This window comes from Cupressus sempervirens, chromosome 5 (genome assembly GCF_028749045.1).
Source record: "Cupressus sempervirens isolate cs-2001-9-10 chromosome 5, ASM2874904v1, whole genome shotgun sequence".
Classification (NCBI taxonomy): Eukaryota; Viridiplantae; Streptophyta; class Pinopsida; order Cupressales; family Cupressaceae; genus Cupressus; species Cupressus sempervirens.
This window is the reverse complement of record NC_143122.1, coordinates 595,212,361-595,231,221: the sequence shown is the minus strand read 5'-3', so window position 1 is coordinate 595,231,221 and position 18,861 is coordinate 595,212,361. Positions and strand designations below refer to the sequence as shown.

The 18,861-nt window shown below is 35.5% G+C and overlaps 1 protein-coding gene across 1 annotated transcript in view; it reads left to right on the top strand.

The window, feature by feature from the left end:
* LOC149557331 (sodium/hydrogen exchanger 4-like) overlaps positions 1–18,465 on the top strand; it is a 162,100-nt gene extending 143,635 nt beyond the window's left edge. Inside the window, exon 14 of the mRNA XM_089832004.1 lies at positions 17,631–18,465. Coding sequence (XP_089688130.1) covers positions 17,631–17,966 — 336 coding nt within the window. The 3' untranslated portion in view covers positions 17,967–18,465. The remainder of the gene's footprint in view (positions 1–17,630) is intronic.
* The last annotated feature ends 396 nt before the right edge of the window (positions 18,466–18,861 follow it).

Below are 18,861 nucleotides of genomic sequence, written 5' to 3'. Positions count from 1 at the left end.
CAGTTCCTTTCTTTATGAACTCGATCCTCAAATGAGGAGAGATAAGGTGCTAATCTATGTCTCACAACATTTCAGGGGTTAAAATTTCAGAGGGCTAACCACAAATCCTAATACACCACCTAATTACTAAGACAGGCCCCCAATTTAAATATCAGCCCAAGACTCAAGGTATAGAATGTCCAGGGTGTTCTATACCCACCAATCAAGGCTCGAATTTAAACCATGGGCCCTGGATAACAAGGGGATGCTGGATCATGAAGCACAACTGATTTCAAGGTCGGGAAGAAATACAGTCCACAAGTGGTAACATAGGGCCCATGTAGGATAAATAAGAGAAATAATAAAGGAGCATGCCTAGAAATAAGGGCTCACATTGATTTTTGATGAAATTGAAATAAGGACCCATATTTCAATTTAGATGTCCATTAAGTTCCATACAAATTCCTAGCATGTATTTTAAGATGAAAACACATTAAGGTGGGTGCTAAATAATTCTGAAATTATACACCAATAAGGTGCCTACAATTTACAATGGCACAATTCCACATATTAATCACAAAGATCCTTTTATCGATATTCTTAAGACAAGCTTGGTTTTGCAGGGAGTATACAGATTTGAAATTTAGCATTGGCCTAACATTAGGTATTCATGTTTACAACGTGGTGGACAGTGTAAGCAATCATCATAATTGCTTCAATATTCATTTATTATCCTATATGAACAGTATAGCCTCCGTGGAAGTATGATACATCTAACCATGCAATGAGAAAAATATATCGATGCCATCGTCTCCCAAATGTACATAAATAATATATTATTATTCTAAGCAAGAGGAGGACTCAGCAAACAATTGATCATGGTATTTACCCAAGAAAATACAATTATCACCACCAAAGGATCATAACAGTAATTAACTAATTATTGATTAATTCTCTGATAGAGGTGTGATATATTTAACAAAGAGTTGGACAAAGAGCTTCACATTTAGGCTCCATTGAAGAGACACCACTCATCATTTCTTAAGCATTGACATTATAGTAGATCATTGAACATTTCATGGCTCATCATTGAACATTTCTATTTCTCTTTTCATCCATATTTGGATTTCCCAAGTTGAGTAGTAGATTTCTTACGAATTGGTTGCATATATTAAAAGATATTGATCAGGGACAACATCAAGCAATATATCCATTTTAATCAGTATATCAGACAAGTGATCACCTTGAAGTGGGCGGTCTTATCAGACCAAAACTGCAGCATCCTTGCACACTTCTAAAATGGTATTTAATTTGTGATATTGCTATTAGGATTTAACTATGTGATTTTGAGTCAAACTCATTGACCAATGTTTGATGAGTAGTGATTCAACATGAATCCATCTCTCAGGGGCTTTCTAATGAATGGTTCATAAGGCACAACACTTGATGAAGGTTTTGCAAATGGGGTTGCAAGCTTTGGGTTTAACCATGGAGGAAACTCCATAGTTAAGCGTGCTCAGGCTTGAGTAGTACTTAGATGGGTCACCTCCCGGGAAGTCCTAGTGCTTCACCCCTATGAGCATCACCTAGTTCCAATGAGTGCTAAGCGTTCCATTTATTCTCATGAGAGATGGATTCATGTTGAATCACTACTCATGAAACATGGGTCAATGAGTTTGACTCAAAATCACACAGTTAAATCCTAATAGCAATATCACAAATTGACTTGTTGTGGAAATTATCTCCTACTTATCAATTGATGAGCTTAAGGGGCTTTCTAATGAATGGTTCATAAGGCACAACACTTGGTGAAGGTTTTGCAAATGGGGTTGCAAGCTTTGGGTTTAACCATGGAAGAAACTCCATAGTTGAGTGCGCTTAGGCTGGGGTAATGCTGGGATGGGTGACCTCCCGAGATGTCCTGGTGCTTCACCTCTGTGAGCATCACCTAGATCCAATGAGTGCTAAGTGTTCCATTTATTCTCATGAGAGATGGATTCATGTTGAATTACTACTCATGAAACATGGGTCAATGAGTTTGACTCAAAATCACACAGTAAAATACTGATAGCAATATCACAAATTTTGTTGTGGAAATTATCTCCTACTTATCAATTGATGAGCTTAAGGGGCTTTCTAATGAATGGTTCATAAGGCACAACACTTGGTGAATGTTTTGCAAATGGGGTTACAAGCTTTGGGTTTAACCATGGAGGAAACTTCGTAGTTAAGCGCGCTCAGGCTGGAGTAGTACTGGGATGGGTGACCTCCTGAGAAGTCCCCATGCTTCACCCTTGTGAGCATCACCTAGATCCAATGAGTGCTAAGTGTTCCATTTATTCTCATGAGAGATGGATTCATGTTGAATCTCTACTCATGAAACATGGGTCAATGAGTTTGACTGAAAATCACACAGTTAAATCCGGATAGCAATATCACAAATTGACTTGCTATGGAAATTATCTCCTATTTACTATTTAATTGCCGTAAGAGATAAGAAGGAAATCATTTTCATATCACACATTGTATCTGAAGCTGCAAGATAAACTCCATACTATCAAGTCATTCAAGATATCCATTGCATATACATTGATCTGTTTATCGATATGATCCTTGAATATTGCATGACACAAGATTCATAGAGTTAAGAGTAGTTCAGATTTATCTTGTACACCCATTACAGTGTATTCAATATATAGCAGTTCATAGTTAATGACAACTGATTGAGCTTAAAGATTACATCATTGACACAACACATCATGACACAAGTTGTGTCAATGATGTAAGTTTGCAACGTATCAAGTTGTTGTAATTTTTTTTCTGTAAGATTAGATTCAAAGAAAAGTAAGTCTCTTGAAATTAGAATCTACGTGAATAGTCCCATAATTTTAAGAGATTACATAAGGGGGCATTACCAACTGCAATGGAATTTTCCCCATGACCAATATTGCAATGGATTTTTTCCCATGACTAATTCTACATAGCATGGGAGTTGTGTTTGAAGATGGACATTTTATGAGGATATAACTATTAAAAATATGGGTAGGTGAAGTTGCAAATGATTTAATACAAAATAATACAAGCTTATTTTTTCATTCAAATATGTAATAAATCTATTTAGGACTTCATATCCTATTTTACAGGAAACCTCGTAAACTACCTACCTTATTATGTTGAGTTGTTTTAACAATTCAATATTTGTACTACTCATACAATAGTTTGTCAAATAAACATTAACAAACCTAAGAAATATTATATGCATCTTAACAAACCTACCAACTTCATATTTTATGCTCTAATATTCCTAACACATAGATGTGATCACTAATTTCCAACATCCCTCCTTAGTATGAACATGGAGTGAAAGTACATCACAATACTTGATTGTGATAAGCCATTCTAGCTGTTGTCCCAAAATTGAATTTTGCTTGTTTGACATTTTGTCAAACAATTGGCAAACAAAGTAAAGTTCTGATTTTGATTTTTTGTGTGTATGCAAGAGTTTGTTTTTGAAATTGAATAGTATGCATGAGAAAGTCAAATAACTCAACTTCTGAAATTTATTTCTCCTTGCGAATATATACAAGAATGTGAAAATAATTATTAAATTTAAATGCACACCTTTTTAACTTCAACAAATAATTACCATTTGCAAGAATAAAAACAGCTCCATTGTTATCATAATTTGCAGCTGCAAAAGTCAACAATGCAGACCCAAGAAATCATCGCAGCTCCCCCTCAAACCCATCACAGTCCCTATATTACATATGCTGCTTCCAGACTACATCCGCAACCTTCTATGTAAATAACACAGGCCCTCAAGAAGTTGTCGATGCTTGTGAGAATGTAATCGCAACTTCTATTGATGTATTCACAATCTTAAAGAATATCCATTATCATCTTATTCAATGCCATTAATGCTAGAGAGAAATAGCTGGTCTTGATCATGTCATTGGAACCCCAAAATAAGAATGGCTGCATGTAGTTGTTGATGCACAACTCAAGGAACTTCACCCCATCACAAAAGAACACAATTCGCCAATAAAAATTATTAGGTCAAAGTGCAATAATTTCAAGAGAGAAAACATCTTAGCTTGAAGAAATAATATCAAACCCTCATCACCCAATTTCATCAACAATAAGCATCATGAATGAATTGCTTTCTCACAAAGGATTTCTTTAATAATAATTAAAGATGTCTTCTTTAAGACACCAAAAGTAAATAGCTTCTGGTAATACATTTTTCACTAAAGAGCCTTCATCATACACTTTTCAGTTAGAAGCCTTAATCTAATAACTTTGAATTAGTAATAAATAACTACCAAGTTAAAAGTTTCATGAAGACATGTTTCACTTAAAAGGCTCCTTCAACACACCTTTCACTTAAGAGAATTGCTCTTAAGACTTAGGATTATATTCCATGTGAATTAATGATTAATACACCGACTAGGCACCCTAAAGAAATTTATAAAACTTAATATATACCATTGAAAGTGACAACATCATCACCAACTGAATATAGTGCCTAGGTGCCTACTACAAATGGAAACTGCTATCACTAACTTACTAAAAATAGTAAGTCGATTACCATGGACCCTCTAAACATCCCGCTAGACCACATGGATCACAATTATGGATTGGCCTCATTGACTACATGCCAACTACTAAAAATAGAAGACATCACAATCCTCTCTCCTTGAGATTGCTTGTCCTCAACCAATCGCCAGAACCATAGTCACATTTTGATCCATGTGAATCCCATGCAGAAGTGTGTAATGTATTTGGCATCATTTACAAACTCGTGATAATAAATATATCTACAAAGCTGTTCAAAACATACTATCACCATGCCAATGAAGGTGACTCAACCAATCAGCAGTGCTAAGCCTATCTGCACCTGGATTCCAGCAAAGACAAAAATCACATCCATCCATAATAAGGAAAAATGGATATCCGACATTATCTACTAGATTAAAACTCCCTACACACCCTACCAATGTGTTGTGAGTATTAAGTCTATATGTGCAATAGGAACTAGTATGTAATGTTCCCATCATAAAATAAATGAGACATTAAAATTTGTTTATGGGGCTGATTGATTTAGCATATCTCAGACACATTTTTATTTTGTTTATTTCCATAGGTGTTTTCCATGCCTTCTGTCCACACATCAGTTCTCTCTCAACAAGGTATATATGTCCGTCAGGTTGAGAAGTTTTGGTATGAGGCTTGGTTTATTTTTTTGTATTTGTGATTTCTTATGGGAGTTATGCTATTGTTCACCATTTTGGAAGTGAAAGTCCTTCCCGACTTGGCTATCACGGTTTCGATGGATTCAACCCTCACCCTATTCCATTAGTTCAAATTCGTGTTACTTTGCTTGGCTCTAGCAAATCAAAACACCATCATTGTTTGCAACTACAATCTCGCTTCTAATCACAAATCAATAATCTTTTTGATATTTGGCATTTTCTTTGTATCTGTGGCATATCATTGGCATCTATTGTTCATTTGGTCCATTGAAAGTATGAAATTACATTAAGTCATTAAATTCCCTATCACTATACGGCCTACTTGTCATACGACTGGTAGTACACACCCTATGGCTATACTTCTATCATTCCTTGGCATGCTAGTGGAGTCAATCAACTATCATACACCTTTATTAGTCCCTCTGTCACGTACAACGAACATAGTATCTCCCACCATACAGATACAACATCTTCCTGCCATAAAGCCCTTTTTCTTCCATTGTACACTCTAAGTCACATAGTATAGTAGCTTTCTTCTGCTCCTACTATATGAACTATTGCTATATTTGACTATACAAAAGGGATCCTCCATCGTATGAAAATCCATACTAGGAAATTTCTCGACTCATGTGGAAACAATCCATTCCTATCTATTGTGTGAACCTAAGCAGAGGGGTGTCGAGACAAACACTAGGGAAGCACACTTTCTCGGAACATTACAATGGTATCAGAGTCGATGATTCCACCAGCCTATGGACAGTGAATGAAAGTTTATAGGCAAAAATGAAGATGGTCCCACTCATTTGATAGAATGGGGGATTCGCAAGAACCCACTCCTGCTGAAGTTATGGCGTTAATGAGGGAGATTTCAAGGAATGAGGCACAAATTAATGACACTCAACAGCTTATGGAAGTAACCTTATGGAAATTGGCCGAAAGTAAAATATCTAGAAAACAAATGGCCACAATGATGACTATTTTTTGAAAGGAAAATCCTCATCCGACATGCTCTTGACCTTCCATGCCAACTTTCCCTCCACAAATGGAGGTGCCTTATAGAGGAAGGGAAGAAACCTTAAAAGAAGTTCAAGAATAGTTGCGGGAAGATTGGAGGAATGAAAACATGGAAGGAGATATATCATACAAAGATAACATGGAATTAAGAATGAGATATTCTGATGGCAGCAAGCAAGGGTATTTCAATGACGATCTCAAAAGACTATTATGTAAATTGAATTTGTCGCCATTCAATGGATCTAGATCAATATTTGTAGAGGCATGGGTAATGAAGGCCGATACCTACTTCCATCTCAACCTGATTCCTTAAGAGGAAGCAATTAAAATTTTTCCCACTCCACCTAGAGGGAATACCCCATGAGTGGTGGCATCACGACATGGTTACTATTGGACATGACCAAGTAAGCACTTATGCTGAGTTTACAAAAAGACTGATAGATCAATTCGATGACAAAGATCCCAAACTCAATTTTAAGAAATTTGCCTAGTTAAGGCCAACATGGTCAATGGACAATTACATCATATAATTTTGGACTCTATATTGGTTACAGATATAGCAAAGAGATAGCGAATTGTGTTATTCATTAATTAATTAACAAAACCTTTAAAAGGATGGTAAAAGGTTTCAACCTTGTCACCCTTTCAGACGCGATCAAGAAAGCTCATAGTGTGGTTATCGTCAGGCTCATCTTCTTAGATTTATCGACATATCAAACCACCATTGGGTTTGAAGGAAAATGAAAACAAAATCCTACAGAAGAAGCCTTCATCAAATGTAGCCATAAGATAGGAACTCAAAAGGAGGAAATTATGTTTCAACTTTAAGGAACTGGGAACCAGGGCATAGGTTTCTTGGAAAAGGGAAAATACACTACATTGAGGTCATGTTCTATAGTGAAGAACTAGATGATTTTGACACCCAAAATGGATAATAGGCAGGAGGTTTTCCCAAACCATACCAAGAGGATATTTGCACTCTTATGGCATAGGGGTACCATTGCTCTCACAAGTAGTTTGAGGTGCATAGTTTTTAGGGTACAAGGAACCCTCCAGGACATAGGGTCGTTGTAATGGTGGACAGTGAAGCCACTCTGAAGTTTCTAAATTCATTGCTTGTTAGGCGAAGCGGGCTCCCAAGTCAAGGTGGTCGAAGGGTCACTTTTATCATGCACACACACCTAGTTCCCTAGTTGAGTATCACCATGGGCAACCACATGATAATAGAAGCGCTGCAAAAGAGCGTGGGTCAAGTGGTTACACATTATTAATTCTATATAACTCTGATAACATAACAGATCTGAACTACAGATTGCACAGATCTAGTGAAGCATGAAGATCCTTAGAAAGGATTGGCCTCTTAAATACCTTATAGTATTAACCTAATCGACATCTACCTTGGAGCATTTAATAATGTTCTAAATTGCATAGTTATAGTTAGTATATTTGCTAACTAATTTTATATCCTTGAGACACCGATTTGGGCAATATAAATATTGGTTTATATGTAGGGCCGACTTGGAAAGAGTCATGACCTTTCTAAGGACATGCCTCTTGGGTGCCATATAAGTAGGGTAGGAATGTGGATGGACACACAAATACAATAAGTTTTCTCCTTTAGCATTCACTGCCTCATACGATTTATAGTAGAAATAAATATATTATTGTAGAACTATACATCACAACAAGGATACTTAATATACCGTTTGGTATTGATAATAAAGACCATCTTCAGCAAAGTATAAAGGCAATATGTCAGTTTGGTTGTTCAGAATTTGCAAAAACTTTACATGGTATCAAAGCTCTAGTAGTCGAACCTAGGCTCTGCAAATTGACAATCAAATTAAAAATATCTAGCAACATCCTTCTACCTTAAATGGCTAGTGCAACAAGACCCGAAGATAGGTTTGATGGAAAAGAACACTTCGTTGCTTGGAAATTCAGAATCATGACGATTCTTGAAGACAATGATGTAATACAGTTTGTTAATAAGGAATCCAAGCAACCTGATGTTGTTCCTCATAAAACTATCTTGATTAAAGGAAATAAGAAAGCCATGAAAATCATATTAGATGGAGTTAAAAATGAAATAGTAGCTATGCTAATGAAACATCATAGAGCATTTAATATGATGAGTGCATTATTAAATACATATGAGGTTAACAATGCAACTAGAACCCTTGCACTAAAAAGACAACTAAATCATATAAAGATAAGGAAGGGAGAAACTATGAATTCATACTTCCTAAGGGTGGCTAGTCTAAGAGATGAACTTGCAAGTATAGGGACCATAATTGAAGACAAAGAGCTATTACTTATGGCTATAGATGGGTTACTCGGATTCATGAGAAACATTCTCATAAGAAGTAAGTGTTAGAGACAAATTTCTAGACTTCTATAGACTTAAAAGAATTGCCTTAAAGAAGAATTTAGGCAACTCAAGAAAGGAGGGAAATTAAAAACTGAAGATGAAGAACTTCATGTCCTCAGCACAAATTCCTATAAGGGTAAGAAGAAACACTTCAAGAAGAAGGGTAATCAAAGAAATGACAAACCTAAGAGGGATTTATCCAAAATAAAATGCTTCAAATATGAAAAATTTGGACACTATAAATCTAATTTCCCTGAGAATACAAAGCAACAAGTAAACTGTACAAACATTACTAGGAAAGGGGAAAACTATGATGCCGAGAAACATGTATTGTATTCAGTGCTATCAAATGAAGTATCAAGCAAAGAATGGGTAATTGATAGTGGATCATCTCAACACATTACAGGATACAAAGAAATATTCAACTCAATATCAGAAGAACCTAATGACAAAGTTACCATAGGTGATAATTCCACTCATTTTGTCAAAGGAATTGGGAACTGCATCTTGAAATTGAAGTTGGGTATTTCTCTTCATCTCAAAAGAGTACTCTATACCAGGATTCAAGAAGAATCTAATTTCTGTTATAGCACTTGAAGATGACGGACATAAGGTTGCATTCATGGACAGTAAAGTAATGCTCTGGTCTAAGAACTCTTCAATTAAGAAATCAAAGTTGATTGGTCAAAGAAAGGGATACTTGTATTAATTAAATATAGAACCTATTCAAGCCTTAATTCATGAAGCTACTGATATAAACGAAATATGGCATAGAAGGTTAGGACATCTAAACTTCAAAGCCTTATTAACTATAGAAAAGATGGTTACTGGGTTACCTAAGTTGAATAAAGATTATTCGAGTATATGCAAAGGATGCGCTCTAGGTAAGAATGCCAAAAGTCCATTTGAAGATAGCACTAGAAAAACTAACAATGTTTTAGAATTAGTCCACTCAGATTTATGTGGACCTATGTCTATTCCTTATCTTGGAGGATTCTAGTACTATACACTTTTTATAGATGATTTCTCTAGGAAAACATGGATTTACTTCTTGAAATGTAAAGAATTAGAAGAAATCCTTAAGAGATTTAAAGAGTTCAAATCCTTAACTAAAAACCTATTAGAACACAAAATTAAAACTCTTGGGACTAATAATGGAGGGGAATATACTTCAGATTTGTTTAAAGATTTTTGTAAAGAAGCAAGAATTAAGAGGGAGTATATTGTTCCTTATAATCCACAACAAAACAAGGTAGCAAAAAAGAAGAATAAAACAATTATAGAAGCAACAAGAGCTATGATATTTGATCAAAATTGAGAATATTATCTTTGGGCAGAAGCCTCATGTACTGTTGTCTATATTCAAAACAGAAGTCCTCACTCCCACCTTAGAGATAAACCTTCTAAAGAAGTCATTTCTAAGGTTAAACCAAATATAAGTCATCTTAGGATATTTGGGTGCCCAGAATATTCAAAAGAAAAGAGAACTAAGTTAGAACCCTCTGGGAGAAAATGTATTTTTGTCAGGTATAGTGAAACATCTAAAGCATATAGAGTTTACATACCTGGTTTGGAAAACATTGAACTTAGTAGGGATGTAATATTTTGAAGATCCTACACATATACCTAGTTTTGAAGAAAATAATGAATCTGAGCTTCAGAGGGAGAACATTGAAAAAATTGAAGGTGAAATTCAAAATCTTAATCTTGAGGAAACTCAAAATCCTAAGAAAAGACCACTTTGGGCTATTAAGATTGTGGAGGAAGCACAAGACTTTGTTGCACCATTTGGAACCTTTCGAGAAAGCAAAAGACCCAAAAGATGTTTTAGCTATACAACAAACATGATTGATTTATCTAAATCAGAACCAATCAATCTTTTAGATGCTATTAAAGATACAACTTGGAAGGATGCTCTGACAAAAGAATATGAATCCATTATTAAGAATGATGTTTGGGAAATTGCTCCAGGGCCTGAAGCAAAATTTGTTGTTTCTTCTAAATGGACAATTAAAATTGAGTATGCTGCTGATGGTAGCATTGAAAAATATAAAGCCGGATTCGTAGCCAGAGGATTCTCTTAGAAAGAGGGAATTGATTATGAAGAAACCTTTGCTCCAGTTGCCAGATACAGCTCTGTAAGAGTAGTCCTAGCTATTGCAGCATCGAAGGGAAGGAAAGTACATCAAATGGATGTGAAAACAACATTTCTAAATGGAAAGATTATAGAAGACGAATATTTGGAACAACCTAAAGGATTTGAAACTCATAATCCTAAAATCTTTGTTTGCAGAGTCAAGAAAACTCTCTATGGGCTTAAATAGCCTCCAAGCGCATGGTATGAAAGAATCGATACATATCTCACCAGTTTAGGTTTTTGTAAGAATGAAGCTGATCCAAATCTCTATTATAAAAGGAGTAAAGATGATATGATAATTTTGATAATATATGTTGATGATTTACTAATAACAAGTGATGACTATCTTATAGATCAATGCAAGAAAGATCGAATCAAAGAATTTGATATGAAAGATTTAGGGCTCTTTCATTACTTCTTAGGACTGGAAGTGTGGTAAAACTTTGACAGCATTATACTTAATCAAGGAAAGTATACATTAGACATCTTGAATAGATTTGGAATGTGGAACTGCAGACCTATGTCTTCTCCAATGTAGACTAATCTACACAAGCTTAAGGAAGCAACAATAGAATCACCTTTCATAGATTCTATTCTTTACAGATAGATGATTAGGTCCCTTATGTACTTGGTAAATACAAGACCTAATATTTGCTATGTTGTTAATGCCTTAACTTAGTTTATATGTGAGCCAAAAGAGATTCACCTAGTTGCAATTAAACACATTATGAGATACTTACAAGGCACTCTTAATTTTGGCCTCAAATATGAGAAAGTTGACTTGGACTTATATGGGTTCACAAACTCAGATTGGGCTAAAAGTGTTATTGATAGGAAAAACACTTCAGGATGTTGTTTCAGTTTAGGCTTAGTGATGATGTCATGGATATGCAGAAAGTAGGCATCAGTAGCACAGAGTTCCACATAAGCTAAATACATTGAAGCAACAATGGCCTCTCGAGAAACAATTTGGCTTAGAAAGTTACTTGTGGGATTATTTGAGCAACCCATGAATCCTACTATTATTCATTGTGATAATCAGAGTTCCATTGAGCTTTCTGTGAATCCAATTTTCCATGATAAGTCTAAGCATATTGAAATTCCTTACCATTATGTAAGAGATATGGTAGATAGGAAAACTATCAAGTTAGAATACATTTGGATTGTAGATCAAACAGTAGATATTCTTATCGAACTTCTCTCTATAATGAAGATAGATCACTTCAGAAAAAGATTTGGTATGGTTTATAATACATTTGTATTCTTTAAATTATTAATAAAATAATTTTGTGTTAAAATTATTATTGTTAGGCTATTGACTGTTATGGGCTTCACCATTTGTATTCATTATCTAAGAGGTGACAATCTTTGAGATAATGAACACTTGTATAAAAGACATAATGAGAGATGATGATCTCTAAGATAATGTACTGGACAATAGAGAACTACTGTCAGATTTGGATGAGTTCAAAATCACATTGTGATATAGACATTTCTATGCCTATGAGTCACAACTTGGATAAAGGAAGAATTTAATCATTCTCCAGATTTTATCTTGTGGACTGGTAGATCTTAACTCAGGATCATATTGTGATATAGGCCTGTCAATACCTATGAGTCACAACTTGGATAAAGGAAGAATTTAATCATTCTCTAGATTTATCCTCTATATCGCATTCCATGTAATACTGTCATCACAAGTATAAGTGATAAGTCATATCACAAGTATGGTAATATGACATAGTATCATATGTTCAATGATACCACATGCTTAGAAATTCATATAGATGTAGGGTATCAATCTATGCTTATTCATCTTAACTGATATTGCTAGATATGTTATCTCTCTGTACGATTGTCAAGTTAAGAGGGAGTGTTAATTCTATATAGCTCTAATAACATAACTGATCTAAACTGCAGATCGTACAAATCTAGTAAAGCATGAAGATCCTTAGAAAGGATTGGCCTCTTAAATACCTTATAGTATTAACCTAATCGGTGTCTACCTTGGAGCATTTAATAATGTTCTAAATTGCATAGTTATAGTTAGTATAATTACTAACTAATTGTATATCCTTGAGATGCCGATCTGGGCAATATAAATATTGGTTTATATGTAGGGCTGGCCTGGAAAGAGTCATGTCCTTTCTAAGGACATGCCTCTTGGGTGCCATATAAGTAAGAGGTAGGAATGTGGATAAAGGACACACAAATATGAGAAGTCTGCTCCTTTAGGATTCACTGCCTCATATGATTTATAGCAGAAATAAATATATTATTGCAGAACTATATATCACAACATACATAATATACCATCTGGTATTGATAAAGACCATCTTCAACAAAGTATAAAGGCAATATATCAGTTTGGTTGTTCAAAATTTGCAGAAACTTTACACACATGGGGGAGTATTGTTATAATACCACATATCACATGACCATCATCAGGATGACTCCATTTATGGAATTGTATGGGTATGAAGCACTAAGCTTCATGGATTTAGTTTTGGGGAACAGCCGAGTGCCCAAAGCCAAAGACATGTTGCAGGATAGTTAGGATATCTTGAGAGCGCTCAAGGAGAATATACAACAGGCTCAAAATCAGCAGAAGTTGTATGTTGATCGGCATAGGGTAGAGCCCAGTTTGGAGGTAGGGGATATGGTGTATTTGAGGCTACAGCCATATAGGCTACAGCCATATTTTATGGGCCCTACAAGGTGATTCACAGAGTGGGTGAAGTCGCCTATGAGCTTGAGCTTCTAGAGGGCAGTCGGGTGCACAATGTATTTCATGTGTTGAGGCTTAAGAAAGTCATTGGTCAAAGTGTAGTTCCTTCTATAGATTTACCCCCTTTGGATGAGGAGGGATAGGTCATGTTAATACCTGACGCTATTGTGGACACTCGAGAGAGGAAACTCAGAACCAAGATAGTGAAGGAGTATTTGGTCAAATGAAAAAACCTATCGGAGGAGGATGCTACATGGGAGAGTGAGCAGGTTATTCAACAGGTTGGACAGAGATTGCTCGAGGACAAGCAATTTCAAGGGGGGTGGACTATAATGTCCCCACTTTAGCAGTTGACCAAGTGTGTGTGCATTAGCCTAGTTCTACATGGTCTCAAGGGCTAACAAAGGGTTTAAAGGGATCCTAGAGTGTTTTGGCCTAGTCATTTCTAGTTTCGACCAAAATGGAGTTGATTTACTCAGTCTTAGGCATATTTACTATTTTTAGTATGTCAACAGAACACAGGGAAGGTTAATTTTGGTGATTGGATTTGATACTCCTTGGCGAGAGCTTTTCGATGAGCTATGACTCGTGTTGTTTGGAGTCTGATAGCTAATATATTTTTATGTCTAAAGTATTATTAAAGTAACATTTAATTTAGTTGTAAAATATTAAAGTGTTACTTTAATATTAAATTTTATGGGAATGTGTGCAAATCAAAAGGGGCGCCTAAAGGGAGACATAAGTGAATATTTTAATGTCTTATATTGCACATCTTTTATTCCACATTGCTCATGAGAGTTGAATCGACCCTTGGAGAAAGAATAAAAGGGAGCGTTAGTGGCTTCATTCAGTAGGTTGAATATGAGAAGAAAATTGATTTGTGAGTTGCAAATCCGTTCTTGGCATTAGAGGATGTCTATCCTCTCTTGTGACATTCTAGACATCATTCCCTTGGGGTTTGGCCTTTGGAATTCATTGCTATCAACTTCATTAATAGGCAGATTGGGCGCATTTCTAGCTACAGGTAATTTGGGTGTTTGCTCACATCATCCTTACATTTTGTCCGATGCTTATGCCATTTTGAAGGGATGATTTTATGAGGATCTTGGACTGATTGAAGATAGTTTATATAGCAGCAATGTAGTGCAACACTATTCATGTTACTGTAGTGTAGCACTATTCACGTTACTGTAGCGTGACACTATTCATGTCACTGTAGCCTGGCACTATTCATATTACTGTAGCAGCAAGATGGGAAGTCATTACTGAAACATTATGTTATAATGCTGGAGTAATCAGTGAGTTGAAAAAGTCTGCTATGTATTTGGTTTTATTAGTTTGAAAAATAATATTATTTCAGCATCAGTTCAATCTTCAATTTGCATATTATTATAAAGTCCTTGTTCATGTTATGTGATTTCAAATCTATGCAAAGACATAAAAACAAATAAACATTTTATTTCTGGAGCCATAAAGGGGTTTAAACATTTAATGGAGAAATAAATAGTTGGATGCAAATTATTTTACTAAATCCCTATCAGCAGTTGGTTTAGTTTTGGGGCATTTCTAGGGTGCCCGTTACAGTCTGATATTGATGATTCCAATGTCTCTGTTCTTCCTCAAACCTTATGCCGTGAACTCAAGAATCGTCGTGTATGCATATCAGAATCATGATTACCTTCAATTCAGGTGCTGTGTATTAGAATTGCCGACTCTATTAGGATTAGAGTTTAAACAATAATGCTCTATGCTAAGAAACAACATCTGGAGTTGTCACTGGCTTTGGGATGTAGAGATGAGGAATCACAGCCAAGACAGATCTCTGAATTGTCTACAACCATTAATTGCCAAGGAAGTTATTTATGTTCTCCCTTGAGAATGTGTCATTCTTCCTTTGGGGACCGTCACCAAGGCTTCAATTAAGGCTTGGTGCAGATCGTAGTCTTTAGAATTTGCCTTGCTGAAGGTGATCATAGGTTTGAAATCGAGACATGTTTGCTGAACCACCAATCCTGAATGTCGCTGATCTGCACAGTGTAAATTCGATTAGTCCATTAAGGTCATGAAGTGACTTCACCTTATTGGAGAAACCAGCAGACTAGGGAGGATATCTCACCTCCAAAACTGCTCCCCAAGCTTAATTCCTTTATAGGAATTGAAATCACAATAATAGATGAATTCCCAATTGATGATAATGAAGAAGATAATAAGTGCAAGTAGATTTCTATAATCCTTGACATAATCTACTAGATGCTTCTCTATTGTGTGTATTTTTTCATAAATGTTTGATAATGCTCCATGATCCATGATCCATCATTTTCTCCTTTTGCTGTCTATCATTGTCATCTTCATAATGGATTACGGAGAGTGATGCAAATACACTCATGTAATTGAATCTAGAAGCAGCTTGCAAATTAACAAGATAGCTTGCTTATATAGGAAAGGCTAGGTCCTAAATTGTAAAATAACAAGATAGCTTGCTTAAATAGGGAAGGCTAGGTTCTAAATCTCAAAGAGGTGGCCCAAAAGTGGCACCCAAATTCAAATTATGAAATTAAATCGTAAAGTAAGTTAAATAGATGTAAAAGTAAACCACTTTAATGAGCCCCCCTGATGACACAATTAACCCCCAGGGCACCATAAGGGTTACTTGCAAATAGGGCCCTCTTGTGTGACAATTGACTCCTAGTGAACCATGAGAGTTAATTTCATAAATGAAATAGGTCCAGCCTCAAGTGGGGACATGCTAAGAACTTGAATTGAAATAAAGATAGATGCCTGAAAGCATGGTGCTTCTTTGCTGGCCTTAACTAAACTTTAAAAAATACCTCATTAAAAAATAAGAGCATCATTGAAAAAATTCAACAATATAATTAAGGAGATAAATAGTAACAAAGTGAAAAAATCAAAATAAATAATATCAAATAAAGGTCAGAAGAATAATGGTGAATAGAGGATAAGAATAATGAAGAAGATAAACAAAAGGGATATGGCGGGTAGTGATGGAAGGAGAGATGCTAATAAGTTGATAGAGGCTCCCAATTTTCAAAAATGACTGAATGAGGAGCTTGGTGAGAGCAGGGAGAAGCATGACATGTGAGAAAATCGAAAGATGGCATTAATATTAGGTGCAATGTTGTTTCAAGATAGGTGCTAGTAGAATCTCACTTCAATCTTTATCATGGTTGAGCTTTGGGGTGTTAGTTTCTAATGAATTTGTTGGCTAGCATTTGAAGAATGCTCAGTGAGGGCATATCTCATAAAATGCTTATGTTTGATATCAGCTGTGTTATTTCCAAAAGCATATCCATCTAACATAGACCATGGAAAAATGACCTGTGCTATTAAAGTTTACTTTTGCGTCATCCAAGGGAAAACATCCATTGCTTTGTTATCTCCCAATCATATAGATACACATACAGAAATATCATTGATTAAACTGTGTATTTGATGTGGCATGCATGCCAAATGACAAGAAAAGAATAAACAATATGAAATCACCACAAAGCCATGATAGAATCCTCTGTAGTAAAATTACAATAGCACTGAAAATTTCAGAAGAATAATCCAAAATCCAATTGAGGTTCACACTACAGCATCAGAGACTTTGAAGCAAATGCTGAATGACCCAACAATAATCTACAATGAATTGCTTTGGTCCTATTACCGTGCATTGAGCATGGTGCATCAATACCAGTTGCAGGAATGTGCAGAAATAACTCCCATTTTCCACCTGTTTAACAAAAACAACTTTAGTCTACAACAACAGCAAGCTTTTTATGTTCAGGAACATGATGAATTCTATGAAAATAAAAATTTTAAACGTGCTTTTATCATTGATATTTTTGTGAACAGGAGCAAAGCACACAGGAATGAAGTGTATATGGATTATTATTAGTCATTTCTGCTCTGTTTATTGAAATCTATATCTCACCCATTTCTCTGCTCAATTAATAGTACCTGTCAATTCTAGAATTCACATGGTCATCCTTATACCTCTTATGTTGTCCTATTTTAAGACATTGAAACACATTGTAGCAGGAATTTAGTGAAATGGATTTCTCTTTTAGATTTCCTGATTGTTTCCATTTGTTCAAGGTTTTAATCTGGAGTTTTTGCTGCTTAACTGTGGGTTCATGTACATTTCAGGTTTTTGGTATTTTGACCAAACCACTGATAGGCTGGATAATGCCTCATTCTATGAGATCAACGGATGTGTCAGATCCACCCACTCCAAAGGATGTGGCTTTTGAAGCAGAATTGGCACTTCCACTTCTTTCACAAGATGATCCAGGTCAGGGTAATGCCATCAGGCGAAGAAGCAGCCTGTCTCTCCTCCTAGAACGGCCAACACACACCATCCACTATCTTTGGCGTAAATTTGATGATTCATATATGCGACCAGTTTTTGGTGGCCGCGGCTTTGATCCATATCTTTGTGATTCTTTTAAAGAAGGAGAACCTTCTGAGTCTAGCATCGGCTAAGTCCTTGCAGTCTGGGATTTTGGTATTTAACCTCTGATGGAGTGAAGTCAAAGGCTGTTCTAATATTTGTGGAAAAGTATGGTTGAGCAGAGTTGATTGCATAATCTCATATTTCTTCATGAGCGTTAATCGTGTCTTTCACCATGGGCTGGCCATCACAAATGAGAAACCATGTCATGCCAAATAGTTTGTTCATGGTTGATGATGAAATTTGTGCAGAAGGGTTATTGGGTTTAATTTTGTAGGGTTGTAGTTTTCTTTAGAAAAATTGATGGAGCTAGTTGATCCATTTACCCCATTTGAGTACAGTTTGGGAACTGATAGTTGATTTATGTTTCTAAGCTATTGTGGGTTATGATTAAAAGTCTCTTGTATAATAGGTTGATTGAATTTACTACATATCTGATTTTGTCAAATTTTATTTCAACCCCAATGGCGTGACAACTAACATCAGTCTGTCATACCTTTTGACTTTTGTAAAGGTTATTATATTTTTTCATTTTTTTTGCTATTTTGAATCGACATATAATAGATGTCCATGCAGACGGATGCATGATCTATAATGATGCACATTCTTTTCTTTTGCTCATAACTTTGGACCTCTAGAATTTATCAATGCATTGAAGAGTAAGAAAACTCAACATGTCCGGCTTTTGATAAGTTTATAAATATTATAACTATATCACTAGGTGGATACGGCATTAGTTTATGATAGTATCAATTATCTAGGCAAAGTTTCCACTAAAGCGAATGGGAAACGTGCAAGGGCTACCACCTGGCCTTATTTAAAGGGATAGTAATTGGCATGGTAGTACTTTTGGCAAGTTAACACACATTTAGGAGCTTCTTATAGTATTTATACTATTCATATTATGGGGAGCAAAATGTCCATTAA